Source organism: Plecotus auritus (assembly GCF_963455305.1).
Source record: "Plecotus auritus genome assembly, chromosome: 2".
NCBI classification, from domain to species: Eukaryota; Metazoa; Chordata; class Mammalia; order Chiroptera; family Vespertilionidae; genus Plecotus; species Plecotus auritus.
In genome coordinates, this window is record NC_137771.1 from 156,696,969 (window position 1) to 156,720,280 (window position 23,312).

The following is a 23,312-nucleotide window of genomic DNA, read 5'->3' on the forward strand; positions in this document are numbered from 1 at the left end:
GCCCCTCACCACCTCTGCTTTGGCCCCCACCACCGTGGCTTTGTCCAGTCTAATTAGCATATTACCCTTTTATTAGTATAGATAGCAAAAATCTTATGTCAAACTATAAAATCCTGCTATCAGATTACAGAAATCTTACTACCAAATCACCTTAACAATTTTGGAGAGGATGGCATATTGATTTTATAAATAAAAACTGTATGAAGATAATTACAGGAAGTTGAGTTACCTGGGTCTGTAGAGGCAATGACATAGGTGTTTTGTTTTAACTTTTTTGGCCTGAATAAATATTCTCATCCAAGGGTCAAAATACAGAACAGAGGTGTAGGCTCTGAATGACCATCTCTCTGGGAAACTGTAATAGAAAATAGCAAAGGCTATTAGAGGATGCAATAAGGACATATATTTTTAGAAGATAATAAAACCAGACTATCAGGTTATGATGGTTACTACTAGCAGCCTCAGGAACTTTTCTTCTAAACCTAATGACACAGCAAACACAAGCCAATCTTGCAACACTCATGTACTTCATTAAGCAGGCTTTTTTACAAATAAGTGGTTGAATCATGAATACCAGGTTTTATTTTTCTTCTCACATGTAATTAAAAGACAACTGACAGATTTAAGTAAAAATAATAATAAAAAAAGCAGACCTCTAAGGACAAAGGCTTACTTGAATAATCTGCACTTTGATTAGAACTGAACTTTTCTTTGCAAATAACTATTCCCAAGTATACTTACATCAGCAGTATAAAATATACTTTCCATTAAAGCTATTGGCCCAGAAGGACAAAACCAAGCCAAATAAACAAAACAATCCCCCTGCTCCAACATAACAAAAAGAATCTAGGCCTACATGAATAAAAATATTTTCATAAAACTATTTCAGAGAAATACAGTAAAAATATTTCATTTGCTTTGAAAATTATGAATGAGAAACACAAAACTTCATTCTGCAAGTATAATAAGTATTAAAATAAATGTTTATGTCCAAGCAAGGGGAGGAATTTGATGACTTGGTAAGTGAAAAAGAAGAGAAAAGATAAAAATAAAGGATGGGAAGACAATAAAATGGGGGCAGAAACTACGTAAAATAGCCTATGTTGAGAAATCACTGTGTTGCTGCATACTAACTGCAGGGAGCTTCTATATTAAAGTCCATTTATGAACTGTATATCTCCTCCAATTAGACCAGAACAAGCCAAGCCATATGTCAGAAGTAGTGCTCTTTATCTACTGGGTCCCAGGAAGGGCTACACTGAAGGGCTTCCAAGGCCAAATAGAAAGCAGGGAGCAGTAAACCCATCAATTTTACAATCCTACCTCAGTCCAGCGGGAGCAAAGATGATGGGAAGGAAAGATAAAACCTATCGCAGGGAGACTGCTCAATGGGGTCACACTAATGCCAGTTACTCTGTAAGAAAGAGCAGAGCTCTCCAAAGAATTTACAAAAATTAAGATGAAGTCCATAAGAAATCCAAGGATTTCCTGGTTGCTAGTACCAGGTAAGTTTCTTCAGCAGGATCTGAAGTTCATTAAAAAGCCAGGAATTTCTTTGAATTGTTAAAAAAAGAAATTATTTGAAAGTAAGTCTTGAGTCAAAGTTTCCAATATAAATTATAAAAAAGGATCTAGTTCATGGCTATTATTCTATAAATATTATTGCATTTTTATTGTGACGAGAGGTTGTCTGCATTTGGGTATAGCACTACAATAATGTGATTGATGTTAGTATACCAGGAGCTGCACAATCAACTAAGTCCTCATCTGTTCAATGAAAAAAAGTCACCTCGGGACACTATAAATGTTTTGAGGACTTTTGCCATTATTCAAATGCTTTCCGGATCTCCTGATTTGAAATTGCCCTTAGATATAATTTAGCTTTCTTTTGACTGTCCTAAAAGTAAGCACATCTCTGTCATTTGGAGGTAAGTCAAAAGTAATTCAGAGCCAAGTTTGAGAATTAGAGAAATATAATGGGAGTTCAAATTGCATTAGAGAAGTTTTGGTTAAAAAAAAATGTATACAAATCCAAACAAGGACACTAATACTTCTACCTCTTGTTAGGTCAATTATCTATATATATAAAAGCCTAAGTGACCGAACAACGAAATATACAAACGACCAGCTGACCGATCACTATGACGTGCACTGACCACTAGGGGGCAGACCCTCAATGCAGGAGCTGCCCCTTGGTGGTCAGTGCACTCCCACAGCCAACCTCCTGTGGCCGGCCAACCTCCCGCGGCCCCTCCCCCTGGCCAGCCAGCCCCGATTGGCCCCAATCGCTGGCCAGGCCTAGGGACCCCACCCATGCACAAATTCGTGCACCGGGCCTCTAGTTTCACTTAATAAATATTCATTGTATCTGTATTGGGGATCCTAAAGACCTCCTCTGTGTTAGCAGAATTGCCGGAAGGTCTCATGGGACTTACCATATAATGGTACTCACGACTAAGATTTATCACAGTGATGAGTAGGATATACAGTGGATGATAGGGGGAAGAGAGGTGGAGTCTGGAAGAATCCATGTGCAGCTTTCATTTGGCCTCTCCTTCTCATGACAGGTCACACAAAACATACTCTTCCCCCAGCTTTGAAGGTGCGGGAACATGTACGTGATGCTTCTGCCCAACAAAGCCCATCACAGACTCAGCACCCTATGTTTTCATTGGGAGCTGGTCACGTAGGCACCCTCTGCCTAGCATGTATCAAATTCCAGAGTCCCAGGAAGAAAGTAGGTTTTCAGTATAAACCATATTGTTTGCATAGTCTAGACCAGTAGTCGGCAAACTCATTAGTCAACAGAGCCAAATATCAACAGTACAACGATTGAAATTTCTTTTGAGAGCCGAAAACCGACTTCTGCGCATGGGCCACGAAATTTCGATTACACTGTATGTGTGTGCCCGCATGTGGTATTTTGTGGAAGAGCCACACTCAAGGGGCCAAAGAGCCGCATGTGGCTCGCGAGCCGTGGTTTGCCGGCCACTGGTCTAGACACATTGTGCCACCCTTCTCTGTTAGGAATGGTTTATATCAGTGTAGAGAACTGTATATCGTCCAAGTTCCCAGAATCCCACCAAAGACCAACCTTGCAAGCAAGACACAATGAATAGAAGCCTTCCCCATTAAGCCTTTTCTACACACGTGTACTTTCAAAGTTCCTTTTTATGTGTGACAAACAGAATAGCAATCCCTCTTATGCTACTGTGATATCTATGATTTTTTTAAAAAAGGAGAAGAAGGTGAACTATAAAATCTGCATAGGAAATGGGCCACCCAATGTAACTTTCAAACTCCTTTTATGATGTAGAAGGTCCTTCATGATCTGGCCCCCTCTTAACTCTGCAGCCTTGTCTCTTACCAGCTTCCATGTAGCCATTTAGGACCAGTCTGTTCTTCAGATAATGGGTCAGGCTTTCATGTCCCCAAGCCTAGGCACATTCAATATTTTGGCTACTTTCAGTTGGCTCCTTTCCACCCATGAGAATGCAACTCGAAACCTCACTTCCCCTTAAAGCCTTCTCTCACTCCCCAAGGTAAATCACTCTCCTCTGGTGCTCCCCTTCTTCTTTGTACCTCTCCATCACAGCACGTCACTTACTGGTGCCATTGCCTGTTTATCTGTATCCCCATCAGGCTATAAATTCTATGAGACCAGCATCCTCATAAATAAATATGTGTTGTCTAAATAATAATTATTCAGCACTCCCTTGGCTTAATTTAAAATGAACATCATGGGGTTCCCTGTGTAAGAAAGACTTTTAATGATGGATCATCTTCAGTGATAATGCTATCGTTCTTTATAAATAAAGCCATTTGCTTGGGAAACTGGGATACAAATGTACAAAGTAATCAGGGTATCTTCAGAAGATCTAGGGAAAATATACTCTTCCTCTCTACCCATTAGGAACTGCTTTGCATCTTTTTCAAAATGTGTTCTTCTCTTGTTTCCTCCTAAATGTCTCTTTTCTGTCTTAAACTTTGCCAGAAGTGTCCACAGCTTTATATGTATCTGAACCTCTTTCTCTCTTACCTTACATTTAACTGGTTTTAATAAACTAAAGAACAAACAAGAGAGAAAGAGCTAGCAAACCTCCTAACACACACACACCACACACACAAAAAAACACCAAATGCACACAGAGTCACATGACAGACATAGGGAAAGAGGTAAGTATTTTAAGGCAGAAACTGCCGTGATAGTCTGTGGAATATGACAGGAGGAGACAGAGAGGTTTTTTGTCACCTGCTCAGCAACGGGTACTTTTAGAAAGTTTCTACTTCACCTCCAGCTGTGGCTGTGGCCTCTCTGTGGTCTCCTCCTCCCAATCTACCCACGTTGTTCTGCTCCTATTTTAGGTGTTGCTTCATAAGTGGACTGGTGTGTTGTGGTCAGCAACTGTGTTAAGGTCAGGAGAGGAGCCAGAAAGTGGAATCCTGTAGCCAGTCATTATCTCCTTTATCTACCAACTCAGATTCTCTGTGGCTAGAATCTGAGAAAGTGAATTATCAGAGCTACCCAGGTGATTCCTTGAACTCTGCCTGTTTTGAGAACCACTGCCCATAGACCTAGTGGACAGGGTGGTATGTAAATCCGGTTGCCTGAAAAGGGAGTAGAACAGTCTCTCACAGGTGTTTAGACCTAGGACACCTTCTACATTTATCCACACTGGGTACACAGACAACAGACTTCCATTCAGCCCAACTACTGAGGTCCATGGTTGAAAAAATAAATCTAAACTCCAGGCACTAGACTAAATTAGATCCTTTTTGGAATATTTCTGAAGTGCCATATTTTTATTCATAAAAATACTGTATAGTATTACAAAAATTGTCTTCTAAATTTATTGCTAAAGTCTCTACGAAATCTCTGAAGTTTTCTTGAAGTTGAAAATAACAAGTCCTGTATTATCCTGAATATAAAGAAGTGCATAAAGATTTTTAACTAGTTTAAATTCTGAACTATGAATGGGCTAACCAAATTTAATCTCAGGGTAGATTATACCTAAGAGAACTAGCAACTCAAAGAGGTAATTTAAAAGAAAAGTTATAAGCTTTGCAAAGTAATGAAACTACTTCTGTCACAACCACAGCGTGGCAAACCACACATTGAAGCTGTAACTCTTGATGTGTTCCCAGCCAGCTCAGTTAAGTCATAAGCTAGAGACTTGATTATGGAATGCTGCCCAATGCTGTCAATTTAGAAACACTCTGCCAACTTGGCATCTAATTTCAAAACATTACTCAGCATAAAATTTAAATCCCTTGCTCTGTATTACAGCTTCACACTCAGGGCTGTTTTGGGGGATGGATTTCTTCAGCCACCTCAGATCCTGCACCGCATGGATTCCACGAGCACAGCAGGCCCGTTTGATGACAGTCCCTTCCACAACATGCCTTTTTAAAACCAGAATCTCTGCTTTCTTCCATTTTCTCATAAAGTTGAGTATGTATACTATTTATAGCACTAAGAAAATAGGTCACTGAAAGCAATATGGACACAAAGAAATCACACGCACACGAACCAGGGGAAATGGTCACATGGTCTTGAGCCCCACAAAGAGAATCAGGAAAAATGCTATAGGAGTGATTAAGTTTTCATAGTTTAGAACTCACATGAGATTTTAAAGATAAGAGAATCACTTAACAAAATGTCTTAAAACTCCCTCTCTCACCCTAATAAATATCCCCAATGGTCTTCACAATGGAGGAGAGTGGAATCCACTACTGAGAGTGCCAGCAGCTTCCAGGGAAAACATCTGCAATATCCTTAGAAAGGAAGCTAGATGTTGCCACTCAAGTCAGTTTGCCTGAATTCAATTCATTTGTTGCTTGCTATATGCCAGTCACTGAGTTCGTTCCCAGATCATTACATGAATGTCAAAAAGAAGTGTAAGGGAAAGTAGAATGGAGGGAAATAAAACGCACTGAGAACTTCCATGTGCTAGGTATTGTGACTATTCTATTTCTATAGCATTTATATTAAGTAGATGATGTTATATCCTCTTTTTATAGATGAGAAAACTGAAGTTCATAGACAATAGACAACTTATCACTAGAATGAAAGAGAATCCAAACCACTAGAAACAGAGATATCTGTTATGTTCCCTGATCTATATCTCCAGCTCCTAAAACAGGGCCTGAGACTCAATAAATATCCATTGAATGTAAAACTAACTAGTCAGACAACTACTATTGATAGTGGGGAAGGACATGTAATAAGAATAGAGCAACAGTTGTTTAATAATTATTCACCATACTAACTATAGATAAGAATTTTTCTTACAAACCCCTGGAAACTGGAGGATGAAACAAGGCTATAAAAACATAAGATGTCTCAATGGGTCTATTTCTCAGAAAAGAAATACATTTTGAGAACCGACCAAGGACAGGACACACTTTGATTTGGTTGCTGTGCACAGACCCTGACCCCCTCCAGGAGTTTTTTCTCAGGATCACCGATCATTCTCTGGTGCCAGGAACAGGCTGAGCTATTTGTAACATCAGAGAAGATTAGCTACCTTGTTATCGGAGTTTGAGCTCCTGAAGGCCAGACTGTAGACCCTCCCCTCCCCTTTCCATGTTACACTTGTAGCTGCATGTAGCTATCTTCTCCCTTGTGGTATAATCAGCCAACTGATGGGGGTCAGAGCAGATTTTCCAGGGTGACCGACTGCTCTCTCCATACTGCCAGCATTATTGGAATAAATGCTCATATATGATTCAACCCTGCCTCTGCTCAATTTGGCTCAAGTAGTGACAGGTGGCCTCAGACTCATTGTGTCTGGTTTCACTATCTACAGTCTAATAGCTACTAAGTGAAAAAAAAAAAAAAACAGTATGTGAGACAGTTTCAAGCAACTGCAAAGTCCATTCTTTTAATAATGTACCACCCTGCCTGCCTCCAAGGTGGATTGGTTTGAAGTACAATGCTTCAATGTACTGTGGAGGGGTGAAAGTTATAAGATAGCCTCAGGCAGCCCCACCCTACACAGACCCTACCTGTATATAAGCCTGAGGTTCTGGTCCTTACAGGACACCTACTACACAAGGCCACTCTACCAATCCCAGGAGACACAGCAGCTCTACCTAATACATAGGAACACAGGAAAGCAGCCAAAATGTGGAGACAAAGAAACATGTCAAAATGAAAGAACAGAAGAAATATCCAGAAAAAAAACCTCACTGAAATGGAAGCAAGCAAGCTACTGGATACCGAATTCAAGACAATGATAACAAGGTTTCTCAAGGATCTTAATGAAAGCTTCAAGGGTGAGACTTTCAAGCATCTCAGTGAGAATTTCAAGGAAAACAGTGAGAACATAAAAAAAAAAAAGTAAAGGGACCAGTAAGAAATTAAGTATACACTAAATGAAATAAAGAATAATTTACAGGGAGTCAATAGTAGAGTAGAGGATTCTGAGAATAAATCAGCAATTTGGGATATGAGCAAACAAAAAACACCCAATCAGAAGTACAAAAAGAAAAAAGAATCCAAAACTCTAAAGATAGTGTAAGAAGTCTCTGGGACAACTTCAAGCATACCAACACTAACATTATGGGGGTACCAGAAGGAGAAGAGAGAGAGCAAGAGATTGAAAACCTATTTGAAGAAATAATGACATAAATTTTAAACCCACCTTAAAAAATCCTATTCACTGGTAGATTTTTTAAATATCTTTTAAAATTAATTATTGATCCAAAGAGAAAATCAAAGATGAAATCTTCCCCTACACAGTGAAAGAAATAAACTTACAAGTCAAGGAAGCACAGAGACTTCCAAACAAGAGGAACCCAAAGAGCCCCACAACAAGGTACATCATATTAAATGACAACAGTTAAAGACAAAGAGAGAATCAGACAACCTCTCGTCATAATAAAAATGCAATAGTATTTATAAAATAACTAGTGGCCCGGTGCACAAAATTCATGTGTGGGGAGGGGGGGTTCCCTCAGCCCAGCCTGCACCTTCTCCAATTGGGGACCCCTTGGGGGATGTCTGACTGCCGGTTTAGGCCCGATGCCTGCTGGATGGGGCCTAAACTGGCAGTCTGACATCCCTCTCGAAATCTGGGACCGCTGGCTCCTAACCACTCACCTGCCTGCCTGCCTGATTGCCCCTAACTGCTTGCCCCTAACCTCTCTGCCTGCCTGCCTGACCACCCCTAACTGCCCTCCCCTGCCGGCCTGATCTCACCCCTAACTGCTCTCCCCTGCCAACCTGATCTCGCCCCCAACTTCCCTCCCCTGCTGGCCTGATTTTCCCTATCCCCCTCTCAGCCTGATCTCGCGCCCAACTGTCCTCCCCTGCTGACCTCATCACCCCTAACTGCCCTCCCCTGCTGGCCTGTTTGCCCCTAACTGCCTCTGCCTTGGCCCTTACCACTATGGCTTTGTCCAGAAGGAAGTCGGGTGTCCAGAAGATGGCCGTTCGACCTGGTCTAATTAGCATATTACCCTTTTATTAGTATAGATTATATAGGATAGGATTGCATAAATGAGGGGGAAAGCCTTTTTCAGCAGGAGGAGATGCTCTTGGCAGACGAAAATACATAATCCCTATATCTGGACTGATAGCCAGCCATATGCACTATATTAAAAAATTGAACCGCTTTCTTACTCCTTACACCAAATAGCTATTGCCCTTAAAACCCCTCCTCAGCCCCCACCTTAGGTTCTGCCTTCACAGTGCACCCAGATTAGGTTCTGATTGGTCAGTTTCTATGCCAGTCAGCCTCTCCAGGCCTCTCTCCAGGCCTGATCCACAGCCCCCTCGGCAGTCAGTGCTGGGTCGCCACGCCTGCAGTGGCAGCAGTCTGTGCTGTGTCACCATGGAGCCCACAGTGTGGCAGTCAGTGCTGGGTCGTTGGGGCGACCCAGCACTGCCTGCAGGACTGACTTCCCATGTTTGGTCATCCATTCGGTTGTTTTGGATGTTACAGACCCTGGCTCTTTATATATATAGATAGCCATGGACTAGATCCTTCTTTATAATTTATATTGGAAACTTTTACTCAAGACTTACTTTCAAGTAATTTCTTTTTTTAACAATTCAAAGAAATTCCTGGCAGAGTAAGTCCAACCATAGCAGATGTCACAATAAGAGTGAACTAGAAAAATTACCTGTAAAAGATAGAAGCACTCAGACTGAGTCAAAAATCTAGTAATATGCCATTTATAAGAGACAAACCAAAACAAAATAGCACTGTTGAAAATAAAGCAGTGTCTACTATGCAGCAGTAAAAAAGGAAGAATTCTTACCATTTGCAACAGCATGGATGGGCCTAGAGAACATTATGCTAAGCGAAATAAGCCAGTCAGAGAAAGATAAGTATTACATGATCTCACTCATATCAAACCTGAAAGGGAAGGCTGAGGAGGGTGGAGAAGAGAAGACTTCAACCAATGAACTCATAAGCATATATACACAACCCATAGTCACAGACAATAGGGTGGTGAAGGCTTGGGGGAGAGGGAGGTGGGAGAGGGCAGTTGGGGGAAAAAGGGACATATGTAATACTTTCAACAATAAAAATTTATTTTAAAAAAAGAAAGCAGTGTCAAAATACATAAAAAAAGTTAATCAAAAGAAACCAAACACAGGTTAATATTAGATAAAAAGAAACAAAATTATTATAAAGCATTAAGTGGAAAAGAGGGATACTTTATTTTTATTTATTTTTTAAATATTATGCCTTTATTTCTTTTTAATTTTTATTGATTTTTAGAGAGAGGAAGGGAGACAGAGGGAAAAAGGAAGGGAGGGAGGGAGGGAGGATGGGAAAGAGGGAGGGTGGGGGGGGGGGAGAGAGAGAGAGAGAGAGAGAGAGAGAGAGAGAGAGAGAGAGAGAGAGAAACATCAATGTGAGAGAAACATCTCTGTCCAGTGCCCCAACCAGGGATGGAACCCACCTCCTGGGTATGTGCCCTGACAGTTCATCAAAACTGCCACCTTGTTGGTGGTACTGGCCGGTGCTCCAACCAACTGAGTCACGCTGACCAGGGTAAGGGATACTTTATTTTAACAAAAGGTTCACTTACACAAAATGATATGTGTCCCAAATCTAGAACTCAGAATCATATATAGCAAAAACTAGTAGAAATACAAGGAACATGGACATATCCATAGACACTGCAAGATGGTCCAACATACTAAACTCAGAAACTGAGGATCAGGAGAAAAAAGATATGGGTGATCTGAAGAACTTAATTAAAAGCTTTATGTAACAGAATCTGTCCTTATCAGAATTTTATTTCCAATGTTTAAAACACTAGGCCACAAGAAAATCTCAACAGACTCTAAGAGCAGACATAGCACAGGCTTCATTCTCTATTCCCCCCAAACATAATAAAAGATACAGAACAATAATAAAAGTATATTTTAAACCCACCTTAAAAATCCTATTCACTGGTAGATTTTTAAAATATCTTTTAAAATTAATTATTGAGCCAAAGAGAAAATCAAAGTGGAATTTATAAACTATTCAAAATAAGAAACACTGATAGTTCTAAATTTTGAAATCCATTTCATGTAGCCATAACACAGAGAGTAATAAGAGACTTAATTGTTTAGATTAGAAAATGAGTTTGAAAGTAAGCAAATAAAATACATACCTCAAGGAAGTAGAAGAAATGAAATAAAACAAAACTAAAGAATGTAGAAGAAAATAAAAATATATAACATTAGTATCAACCTAGTAGACTTAATGAAAAGAATCCAAACTGTTATATTTTTAAAGAGAGCTGGAAAAGAGATGGCTTAAACACATGACATATAAATGTAGCATGTTTTTTTTCTCTACAGGTGCAACCCACTTTATGCATATCACCCTGGAACCGATGTATGATTCCCTGCCACCCATCACATACCACATTCATAGATTCAAATTCTGATTTAAAATATCACACATTAAATGCAAACTTCTACCTCATCAGCATTCTGGAATTCTGAGATGTCTGTTATCTATTTACACATTTTTAAAATTTAAGTGAAAACAGGTTGTCTTTGGACTGATATCGCAAAAGCCCAGGCCACCACTGCCTGTGTGCTTGAATATCACTCCTGATGAAATTTTCATGAGGTTATTATCATATTGAAACAAGGCCCTGCCAATGATCTGATTACTATGGTTAGAGCTTCAGCCCAAAGCAGATAAAGGGTTTTGATTACTAAATTGAAAACTGAGGCCAAATATTCACAGGAACTGTACAAAAAGTTCAGGCTCTTTGACTCAGTAGTTCCTGACAATCTACCTTAAAAAATAATTCAAAAGAATTTTAAAAATCCATCAGCATGAATACATTTATGTTAACACTAGAGGCCCAGCGCACGAAATCATGTGTGAGTAGCTCACTGCTGCTTGCCGCCACTCGTCGCTCGCAGCCCTGCCCACTGCTGCTCGTCGCTTGGGCCGCCACCCTGCCTGCCACTGCAAGCCGAGCGAGGGAGGGACCAAGAGGTGGTCAATGCACCTCATGGCGACTTGTCGAGCTGTCATTCTGGTCATTCCGCTTATGGTCCCTGGCCTTTTTATTATATAGAACTAGAGGCCTGGTGCATGAAAATTCATGCACACAGAGATTCCCTCAGCCCATCCTGCACCCTCTCACAGTCTGGGACCCTGGGGGATGCCCACCTGCTGGCTTAGGCCTGCTCCCTGAGAACAGATGATCTAAAAGAAATAATCATATCCTTGGGTAAGGATTTTTTAAAAAGGTAATGGTCGCATGAAAATTCACTGCCGGCGGGGCTGAGGGGACTGGGGGACTCTGGTGGCAGGCATGCGGCGTGCCCCGCGCCCCCCAACAGGGCTGAGGGGACTGGGCACTGCCATCTTGTGGCTGTGGGCACAACCATCTTGTGAGGGTGTGATGGTCAATTAGCATATTACCTCTTTATTATATAGGATTACCCATAAATAATGTGAAACATTAAGGACAATGCTACCATCCAAAAATACAGGAATAGTTATGTAAATTATTATGAATCAATTCAATGGACTATTATAAAGTCACTTATCAAGAAAGCATTATGAAATCAGACTAATCAAGCCTACATAGCAGATGATATACTGTATATAAAGATCCCTAATGATTTCAACAACAAAAAAATTACTGGAACTGATTTAAAAACACACTAAAGTATAGCAGGATATAAAATAAATATAGAGAAATCAGTTGCATTTCTATACACTAATAATAAACTATCAGAAAGAGAAACTAAGAAAGCAATACCATTTACATACAATTGCATCAAAAAAATAAAATACTGCCCTGGTTAGCATGGCTCAATGGTTAGAGCATCAGCCTGTGCACCTTCAGGTTCGATTCCCTGTCAAAGGCATGTACCTGGATTGCAATTCCCTCTCCACCGCCAGCAGGGCGAGTGTGGGAAGCAACCAGCCAATGTGTCTCTGTCACATTGATGTTTCTCTCTTTCTCTCTCCCCTCTGCCCACCCCCAACCACCCTCCCTCCCTTCCAATCTCTCTGAAAAGCAATGGGAAAAAATATCCTCATGTGAGGATTAACAAAACAAAACAAACCTAGGAATAAATTTAACCAAGAAAGTAAAAGACCTGTATTTGGAAAATTATAAGATACTGATGAAAGAAACTGAAGAAGATACAAATAAATGGAAACATATACCATGCCCATGGATAGGAAAAAATAAACATTGTTATAATGTCTATACTTACCCAAAGCAATGTATAGACTCAGCACAATTCCTATCAAAATACCAATGGCATATTTCACAGAACTAGAACAAATAATCCAAAAATGAACAACATAAACTGATGAACAAAAACAGATCCAGAGACAGAGAAACATCGATCGGACCATCAAACCTCAGAGGGAAGGTAGGGGAGGGTGGGGGTAAGGGGGAGAGATCAACCAAAGGACTTGTATGCATGCATATAAGCCTAACCAATGGACACAGACAACAGGGGGGTGAGGGCATGAGTGGGGGAATGGGGGGTAATGGGGGAATAGGACATATATGTAACACCTTAATCAATAAAGAAATTTAAAAAAGAAAAGAAAATCAGGAAAAAAATACTGAATCTGAAAAAAAAAAAAAAAGACTTGATATCATAAAAATCCTGGAAGAAAACACAGACAGTAAAATCTTGAGCCTTTCTCTTAGTAATATTTTTATTGATTATCTCCTTGCGCGAGGGAAACAAAAGAAAATATAAACAACTGGGACTATGTCAAACTAAAAAGCTTTTGCACAGCAAAGGAAACCATCAACAAAATAAAAAGAAAACTCACTGCTTGGGAGAACATATTCACCAATGATACATCTGATAAGGGGATAATATCCAAAATTTATAAAGAACTCAACACCAAAAGAACAGATGGCCAATAGACATATGAAAATATGCCCAATGTCACTAATCATCAGAGAAATGCAAATTAAAAACCACAATGAGATATCACCTCACACCTGTCAGAATCACTAACATCAATAAATCAACACACAGTAAGTGTTGGTGAGGATGTAGAGAAAAGAGAACCTTCATGTACTGTTGGTGGGAATGCAGATTGGTTCAGCTATTGTGTAAAGCAGTATGAAGTTTCCTCCAAAAATTAAAAATGTAACTGCCTTTTGACTCAGGCTCCACTTCTAGGATATAGCTGAAGAAACCTGAAACACTATTTGAAAGAATAGATGTACCCGTGTGATCACTGCAGCGTTACTTACAATAGCAAAGCTATGGAAGCAACCCAAGTGGCCATCAATAGATGAGTGGATAAAAAAGAAGTGGCATATATATATATATATATATATATATATATATATATATATATGTATATATACACACACACACACACACACACACACACACACACACACACACAATGGAATATTACTCAACCAAAATAATGAATAAAATTTTACACCAAGGGAGTGAGGGCATGAGTGGGGGGAGGGGGCAAAGGGGGGATAAGGACACAATATGTAATACCTTAATAAAGAGAAAAAATAAAATAAAATGTTATAAGAAAAAAAAAGAAATTTTACCATTTGAGGCAGCATGATTGACCTAGGGGTATTGTGCTTAATGAAATGTCAGTCAGAGGAAGACAAATATCATATGACTTAACTTATATGTGGAATCTAAAGAACAATATATATGATCAAACAAAATAGAAACAGATACAGAGAACAGACTGATGGTTGCCAGAGAGAAGGGGGTTAGGGAGGCTGGATGAAAAGGGTGAAGAGATTGAGAAGTACAGATCAGTAGTTACAAACTAGTCATGGGGATGTAAAGTACACCATAGGAAATACAGTTGATAAAACTCTAATAACTATGTATGGTGCCAGTTGGATACTGAAAATATCAGGGGGAACATTTTGTAAAGTATATGATTGTCTAACCAATATGCTGTTTACCTGAATTTAATACAAAATAATATTGAATGTAAACTGTAATTTAAAAAAAATGTTAAATATAAAAATAAAAAAAACAGAAATAAAAATAAAATGGAAAAAGATTGCATAACAACTGAGAATAAAGCTTAGAAACCAATCATAAGTGAATAAAGAAATATGAGAAACTAGAGGCCCGGTGCATGAAATTTGTGCATGGGGGAGGAGGGGGTCCCTCAGCCCAGCCTGCACCCTCTCCAATCTGGGACCCCTCAAGGGATGTCCAAGATGGTGGGATCGGGCCTAAATGGGCAGTTGGACATCCCTCCCACAATCCAGGACTGCTGGCTCCCAACTGCTCGCCTGCCTGCCTTCCTGATTGCCCCTAACCACTTCTGCCTGCCAGCCTGATCACCACCTAACCACTCCCCTGCCAGCCTGTTTGCCCCTAACTGCCCTCCCCTGCCGGCCTGGTCACCCCTAACTGCCCTCCCCTGCAGGCCTGGTCACCCCTAACTGCCCTCCCCTGCAGGCCTGGTCACTCCTAACTGCTCTCCCCTACAGGCCTGGGTCCCTCCCAACTGCCTTTCCCTGCAGGCCTGGTCGCCCCCAACGTCCCTCCTCTGCCAGCTTGGTCACCCCTAACTGCCCTCCCCTGCAGGCTTGATCGACCCCAACTGCCCTCCCTTGCAGGCCTGGTTCCTCCCAACTGCCCTCCCCTGCTGGTCATCTTGTGGTGGCCATCTTGTGTCCACATGGGGGCAGGATCTTTGACCACATGGGGGCAGCCATCTTGTGTGTTGGAGTGATGGTCAATCTGCATATTACTCTTTTATTAGATAGGATAGAGGCCTGGTGCACGGGTGGGGGCCAGCTGGTTTGCCCTGAAGGGTGTCCCGGATCAGGGTGGGGGTTCCCTTGGGGCGTGGGGCGGCCTGGGCGAGGGGCCTGTGGTGGTTTGCAGGCCGGCCACGCCCCCTGGCAACCCAAGCGGAGGCCCTGGTATCTGGGGTTTATTTATCTTCTACAATTGAAACTTTGTAGCCTGGAGCGGAGCCAAGCCTTCTGCTCCCTCGGTGGCAGCAGCTATTTCTGTTTGGATTTATGTATCTTCTATAATTGAAACTTTGTAGCCTTAAGCGGAGGCCTGGGCGGGCCAGGGTGTGCAGAAAGCCTGGCTTCCTCCATCACCGGGGGCAACCCTAACCTCCCTCCTGCTCTATCTGTGGCCGCAGCCATCTTGGTTGGGGTTAATTTGCATACTCACTCCTGATTGGCTAGTGGGTGTGGTTAGTGGGCATGGCTTGTGGGTGTAGCAGAGTGATGGTTAATTTGTATATTACTCTTTTATTAGATAGGATTACACTTAGAATGGAATAATACAAATTAACACTCAATGATAACATGTAAATTCTCTTTCTAAAATAATTTTAAAATATTACTTCACTTTTGGTTTTACAGTAAACAAAATTTGAAGGAAATAAATTATACCAGGAAACCTCTTCTCTTTGACCAAATAAAAGCCTGAAAGGTTGCATTTCCTTATTCCTGTGTAGAAAATTAAATAATTTTCAGAACCAGCAGGACCACACCATCTAAAATGGAAGGTGAAAATAGCACAATTCCAACATTTGAAACCTGTTTTGGACGGATGTAGAATCATGCCCAGTGGGCTTAAGGGGATACAATAACCACAAGAAAAAGAAATGGTAAAGGAATTATTATTACACTACTGGCCCAGTGCATGAAATTCATGCATGGGGGGGGATCCCTCAGCCCAGCCTGCACCCTCTCCAATCGGACATCACTCTCACATTCTGGGACTGCTTGCTCCTAACTGCTCACCTGCCTGCCTACCTGATCACCCCTAACTGCCTCTGCCTGCTTGCCTGATTGTCCCTAAGCCCTCTGCTTGCCTGCCTTATCACCCCTAACCTCTCTGCATGCCTGCCAGATGGCCCCCTGTTGGCCTGATCTCACCCCAACTGCTCTCCCCTGCCAGCCTGATCTCACCCCCAACTGCCTCTGCTAGCCTGATCACCCCTAACTTCCCTCCCCTGCCGGCCTGACCTTGCCCCCAACTGCCCTCCCCTGCTGGCCTGGTTGTCCCCAACTACACTCCCCTGCCGGCCTGATCTTGCCCTGTCTGTTTTGTTTCCATCTCTCCATCCCAGTCTCTGTCTCTCTTTGTTTTTCTCAGCAGTCCTCCAGGCCTCCCTGCCTCCCTGCCTCCCTCTTCCTCTTTCCCAGCTGGGAGGGGGCGGGGCCAGTGGGGGCTGCTCCACCCTCTGCCCACCCTCCCTTCCATCCAGGCCTCTTCAGACCCAGTCTGTTTTGTTTCCTCATTCTGAGAGAGGCTCTGAGAGCGAGCTGGGAGAGAGGGAAAGAAAGGGAGAAAAGGCCGTGAGCTGGTGGGTGCTGTGTGTGTCTGTGCATGTGTGCAGCTGTGAATGCCAGCCTATCTCCTCTGTCCCCATTTCCACTACCACAAGTCCCTACCCACCAGAGACTGCTGCGTGCACAGCCTGGACATTAGGTCGAGCCTCCAGTCATTGTGGATGTGACGGACCCAGGGTTTTTATATATTAGGATTACAAACCACTTGTTCTAGAAACCAAGATAATGTAAACTGTAGTTGATTAGAAGTTCAAATTTCAGAAGTCATAAATGCAAGAAGTGTCAGAAAAAATCCACCTTGGTCCAGAAGTATTCTTTTAGCCCCAAGAGTTAATTTTTTTCCAGTCTCTTAGTGAAGAGGAATGGGGTGTCAATGCCAGAACCCTCTGACTTTTCAGAGGAGAAAACAAGTGGCATTACTACCTTCCCCTCAAGATAATTGCCACCCCTTTTTGGAACCACCATAGTACTGGTATTAGAAGCCATGAAATGTATAGCATCCTTGGTACAGACCCCATCCTCAATAAGACCCCATCCTTGTCTTTAAAAGACTTTGTGACTGAACTATGAAAAATTCTGTTGAACAATCAAACAAAAAGAAATCCAATATAGTCAACGTTCCAGTGAAACTGTATATGTCCTACGTGTGATCCATTTTCTTTTATTTTATAATTAACTTCCTAAATGGCTTAAGAAGCTGCTGGCTTTGTTAAACAATCTGGAAACAGTAAGAACTTTTCCCCAAAGAATGAGCTGTCAAATTATTCCTCTAATAATGTCTTGTTTCCTGGTGCTAGTGTTGAAATGCCAAGGCACTCTGACAGATAACTGAAAATTTATGCACAAGGCTTTTAAACAGTGTGACATATTGGTTTTAGAAGCAGCTCTGAAGTGGAAGGACAGGGCCAGTGGGAAAAGGGGAGATAGTAATGGAGGTGCCAGGAACAATTCTGGGCCTCCTTTCTGATATTGGCATATTAATGTTAGCAAAAGGCTTCCCAACATTTGTCCAATAGTAATTAGGCTGGATTTTTTTCCAAAGGAAAAAACATCCATTTCTGTGTAAATTAAGAATTCCAGATATTGGAATAAAATGAGGAAAAAATATAAAATAGAAAAAAGTTGAAAAGAAAATCTAAAAGTTTGTTACCAAACAGTAAATTTTCTAACTGTGGAAGGGACTTTCTAAATTTTACCTCAAAGGCAAAAAAAAAGTTCTTCTTTAAGTTGATGTGTTTACTTGAGTGTTAATATCTTAGTCTAAAATTGCCCTGTCCAAAATGGCAGCTAGTGGTCACCCATGATTATGGGGCACTATTTCAAATTGATTTGTGCTATTTGTGTAAAACACACTCTGGATTTCAAAAATTTAGTATTAAAAAGAATGTAAAATATATCTTAACTAGTGGCCCGGTGCACGGATTCGTGTACATTAAAAGGCAATTAATCAGAAGAAAGATTCATGCAGTAATTATGCTACTGCAAAAAATTACATGTCAAAATAGTATATATAATACTAGAGGCCCGGTGCATGAAATTCGTGCACTGGGGGGGGGGGTGTCCCTCAGCCCAGCCTGCACCCTCTCCCATCTGGGACCCCTCAAGGAAATGTCCGACTGCCCGTTTAAGCCCGATCCTGTAGAGAGCCGTCTGGGAAGGCACATGGATACTTTTTTAATTCTTATCAGCTGAGCCCAAGGGCCCTGGCAGAATCCTGTTATCAGTACCCACGTACTTGGAATGAGGAACAAAAAGGACCTTGACCCACCCAAAATAAGGAGCTTACTCAGATCCTGATGAATAGGATTTGGGCACACCCGAAACTCCTTTTGATCATAAAATCCCTTTTGGAAACCAATAAATATGCTGTGTTGTCTAAGGTGAGTGTGACTGTCTATCAGAGGACAGGAAGCCACCCGGCACCCAGCTTGAATCTACTTCTGTCTCTTGTCTCATTCTTCCTCTAATTTCTTAAATCTCCAGCTCCTCCCCTCAGGAACCTGTCTTTCTCCCTTTCCATGCGGGACAAGGAAAAGGAAGAAACACCGCACCACACGATCCCAGTAGGATCGGGCCTAAACGGGCAGTCGGACATCCCTCTCACAATCCAGGACTGCTGGCTCCCAACTGCTCGCCTGCCTGCCTTCCTGATTGCCCCTACCTGCTTCTGCCTGCCAGCCTGATCACCCCATAACCACTCCCCTGCCAGCCTGATTGATGCCTAACTGCTCCCCTGCCAGCCTGTTTTCCCCTAACTGCCCTCCCCTGCCAGCCTGGTCACCCCTAACTGCCCTCCCCTGCAGGCCTGGTCACCCCTAACTGCTCTCCCCTGCAGGCCTGGGTCCCTCCCAACTGCCTTTCCCTGCAGGCCTGGTTGCCCCCAACGTCCTTCCTCTGGCAGCTTGGTCACCCCTAACTGCCCTCCCTTGCAGGCCTGGTCCCTCCCAACTGCCCTCCCCTGCTGGCCATCTTGTGGTGGCCATCTTGTGTCCACATGGGGGCAGGATCTTTGACCACATGGGGGCAGCCATCTTGTGTGCTGGAGTGATGGTCAATCTGCATATTACTCTTTTATTAGATAGGATAGAGGCCTGGTGCACGGGTGGGGGCCAGCTGGTTTGCCCTGAAGGGTGTCCCGGATCAGGGTGGGGGTTCCCTTGGGGTGTGAGGCGGCCTGGGAGAGGGGCCTGTGGTGGTTGGCAGGCTGGCCACGCCACCTGGCGACCCAAGCAGAGGCCCTGGTATCTGGGGTTTATTTATCTTCTACAATTGAAACTTTGTAGCCTGGAGCGGAGCCAAGCCTTCTGCTTGCTCCGTGGCGGCAGCCATTTCTGTTTGGATTTATGTATCTTCTATAATTGAAACTTTGTAGCCTTAAGCGGAGGCCTGGGCGAGCCAGGGTGTGCGGAAAGCTTGGCTTCCTCCATCACCAGGGCCAACCCTAACCTCCTGCTCTTTCCAGCTCCGTGGCTGCCGCCATTTCTGTTTGGGTTTATGTATCTTCTATCATTGAAACTTTGTAGCCTTGAGTAGAGGCCTAGGCCGGCAAGGGCAGGCGGAAAGCTTGGCTTCCTCCATTGCCGGGGAAACCCAAGCCTCCCTCCTGCTCTCTGTGGCCGTAGCCATCTTGGTTGGGTTTATTTGCATATTCGCTCCTGATTGGCTGGTGGGCGTGGCTGGTGGGTGTAGCGGAGTGATGGTTAATTTGCATATTACCCTTTTATTAGATAGGATAGTATTATAAAATTAAAACACGTGTGATTGGCGCCAGCAAGTTCTTTATAGGTTTCACACATGCACGAGTCAATGTTTATTTTTAAATTGCCAGTGCGTGTCATATGTACCGCTGGTCGCTCAGTCAGATGGTTGGACAGACGACGGTCGGTCACTTCGCCTTTTTATATATATAGATATTTGCATGTCAAAAATGAAATTATAACATTTCATATATACCAGATTAATTTAAAACATTATTAAAATTAATCTCACCTGTTTCTTTTTACATTTCTTAATGTGGCTACTAGAAAACGTAAGAGTACATATGTGATTCATATTTGTGGCTCTCATTATACTTTTATTAAACAACACTGGTATCTGAAATGATTGCAATTGGATTAAATTCCTTTAAATTCCCTCTAGCTCTAATGTTCTAACATGAAGAAACTGCACATTTAAGCTTATGTATTTTAAATACAAAGTTATTTTAGAGAAACGTAGGTTAGTCACTATTTCATTATTTTTTCACTTTTTCACCCACAACCCCCAGTGCTTTCTCATGCTGTTTTTATGGATTCCTAATAGCCAAGAAAAATGAATCTGTCTATTTATTTATAAAATACAAGTATGCAGTTGTCAATTGCTATTTGGTCCTATTCCTTTTTGCTTCACATCATGCTCATGCATTTTTAATGCTCTGTATGAATAATGAACTCTGTGTGTGGGCTTTTCCATTTTAATATTCATCAAGCAGGAGGTTTTGAATTAGAGATTATTAGAGATCTTATATTTCAGTGGTTCCCAAACATGCCTGCACTTCTGAGTCACCTGGAGAGCATATAGAAAATATTCAATTCTTGGTTTCATGTCTGGAGACTCTGACTCAGTAGGTCTGGGATGACATAGGATCCTATACATCTTAAGACCCTGCCCACGTCCCTCAGAAGCTCAGCGAGGTTGGGAACCAGTGGTCTAGCCTAACTTTATTTATCTGTAAGGAGGGTAAAATGAATTGTCTCAGAAGCCTCAGACCCTGAACCATGATGCAAGGCTCCTCACTACAGCTCTGTGCCATTCTGAGAGACCTTCTGTCAAACACACACATTACTTACTCCTCAAGAGCTTCGGCCATCAGTATATCTTCCTTGTCAGTTTTAATATCCAACTCTGGTTCTCCACTGAGCAGAAGCTTCAAGTTATAAATAACCAGCAAAGTACCTAGTGCAAAACAGATGTTTAACTTGTCAATATTTTAACTACACTAAATATTGGTCATGGTGATATTATCACATCTATTGATTTAACCTGCCCTCGGCCAAAATTCCCTTTGTAATTCAGTAAATATGCTTGGATAAGTTCCAAAATATATGACTTATAGAAAATTCCACTCTCTGCCAAAGAGTACTGAGTTTCCACAGTAACAGTGCTTCTTATTACTACTCAATTTATTATAAGTCTTACAATGTGGATTCTTAAACTTGGGCACTTTTCATAATTTGCATTATAAAATTATTAGGAGCCTTAGCCAAATTTGTACTGCAGGTAAAGCTCTCATTGGTGGAACTACAATCAATGCACATAAGAACAAATACCAGTTTTAAAAATTTGTACAAATATGAAGTATTGCTTTTAGACCCTACAACAGGTGTTGGCAAATTTTTTGGTAAAGGGCCAGATAATAAATATTCCAGGCTTTGCAGGCCATATGGTCTCTGTCACAACTACCCACAATTCAACTCTACCTCTGTAACATGAAAGCTGCTACTGAGAATACATAAATGTGTGAGTGTGGCCATACTCCAATAAAACTTTATTTACAAGAACAGGGATGAAGCTAGATTTGACATATGGGGGCCATAGTTTGCTGACCCTGCTCTAAAGCATAGTTAACAAAAAACAAATCCTTTATAAAGTTGTTTATAATATGAAGACAAACAGAATTGTTAGGTAAATTAAAAGAACAACTAATTACACTTTTTTGGTAGTACTTAAATACAAGGAAGAACAGCATAGTGGCTAAGAATTGGACTTGGGAGCAAAATGCCTGGGTCTAAATCCTGGATCAACCATGTACTGGTGCAATGACCTCAGATAAGATTCCTAGCATCGCTAAACCTAGTTTTTCTCATCTATACAGTGGCATTTACAAAGTACCTAAAACACATACTTGTGTTAGGGATTAAATGAATTAATTTTTATAAGCCATTTAGAAAAATATTCAGGAAATAGTACACTCTTCATTACTATTTGTAAAAGTATTTCACAATTAGAAGTCAACTAAGAGATGACATCAACTATCCTCAAAGTATATCGTGTATATGTTAATAAAATGAATATTACAATGTGCCGGAAACCAATCATTCTACCACTAATAGAAAGATGTGGCCAGAAAACTGGGAAGGCTGGTCAACAACCTTAATTGTTTTGATCACTCACTGTTTAGTTGAAACATTGTTAGCTGAAGCAGCCTCCACCTCGGTTTCTCCTATGTAAATTTCTGTTATTGGAATTTCCTGCCTAAAGGTTATGGGCGTATCCCATAGTCTCAATAAAAGGGATTGCAAGGCCAGAGCAAAGGGTAGTCCTTCCACTAGAGTTGGGCTCCCGCCTGGCCCCCAATATTTCCAAATTAATACTTTTCCAAGTCTCTTTTCATTTGTGTGCGGCCTTCTCCAGAACCCGAACCCTGAACCGGAACCCTGAACCACGCGGGACGTGAAAGGGGTTCCTACAACAATGCCCATATTTTTCTCTATTGAGGAAAAGAAAAGGATGGAACAAAACACCACTAATTAAACAAAATGCCACAGGTTAAAGAAGAAATTTCAAAAGTAACATAGGCTAACTCAGAAATAAATTTGTTGGAATTTTTCTGTAAACATTACATAAATCAAGGAGTTGGAAAAAAGCAGAGTGCACATAGCTTTCTCTACAATAGGATTCTTTTTGCTTCTTAATATAAAAAGTGTGGAAGCCTGGAGAAAGATTGTCACTGAAAATATTACTAGACATGGTACATTCTTCATGTTCATCAGAAAGTTGGTGGAGGTTAGAAGAATGCAAAAGAGATCTATTAATTTGGAAAAGAGTAACTACAAAGTTATTGCTAATTGCCACAGAAACTTGGATTCATTACTTTATAAGTTACTAACTCATAAACCTGGGATCATCTAATCTTAAACGCTACAATAAGCATCTCCTAACTGTATCTGGTGCAGGGACTCTGGAGCCCCTGTGGTCATAGCTTATATCATCCTAGTTCATGCAAGTATACACCTTTCTCCCACTGTCAGGGACTTGAAGTTATATATGTT

General features: G+C 41.5%; 1 protein-coding gene across 1 annotated transcript in view; it reads right to left on the reverse strand.

Moving 5' to 3' along the window:
* MORC1 (MORC family CW-type zinc finger 1) overlaps positions 1-23,312 on the reverse strand; it is a gene marked incomplete at its 3' end in the record, with an annotated part of 154,174 nt that overhangs the window by 102,856 nt on the left and 28,006 nt on the right. The window contains exons 8-9 of the mRNA XM_080654678.1: positions 21,111-21,216; positions 230-355 (exon numbers count right to left, since the gene is read on the reverse strand). Coding sequence (XP_080510804.1) covers positions 230-355; positions 21,111-21,216 — 232 coding nt within the window. The remainder of the gene's footprint in view (positions 1-229; positions 356-21,110; positions 21,217-23,312) is intronic.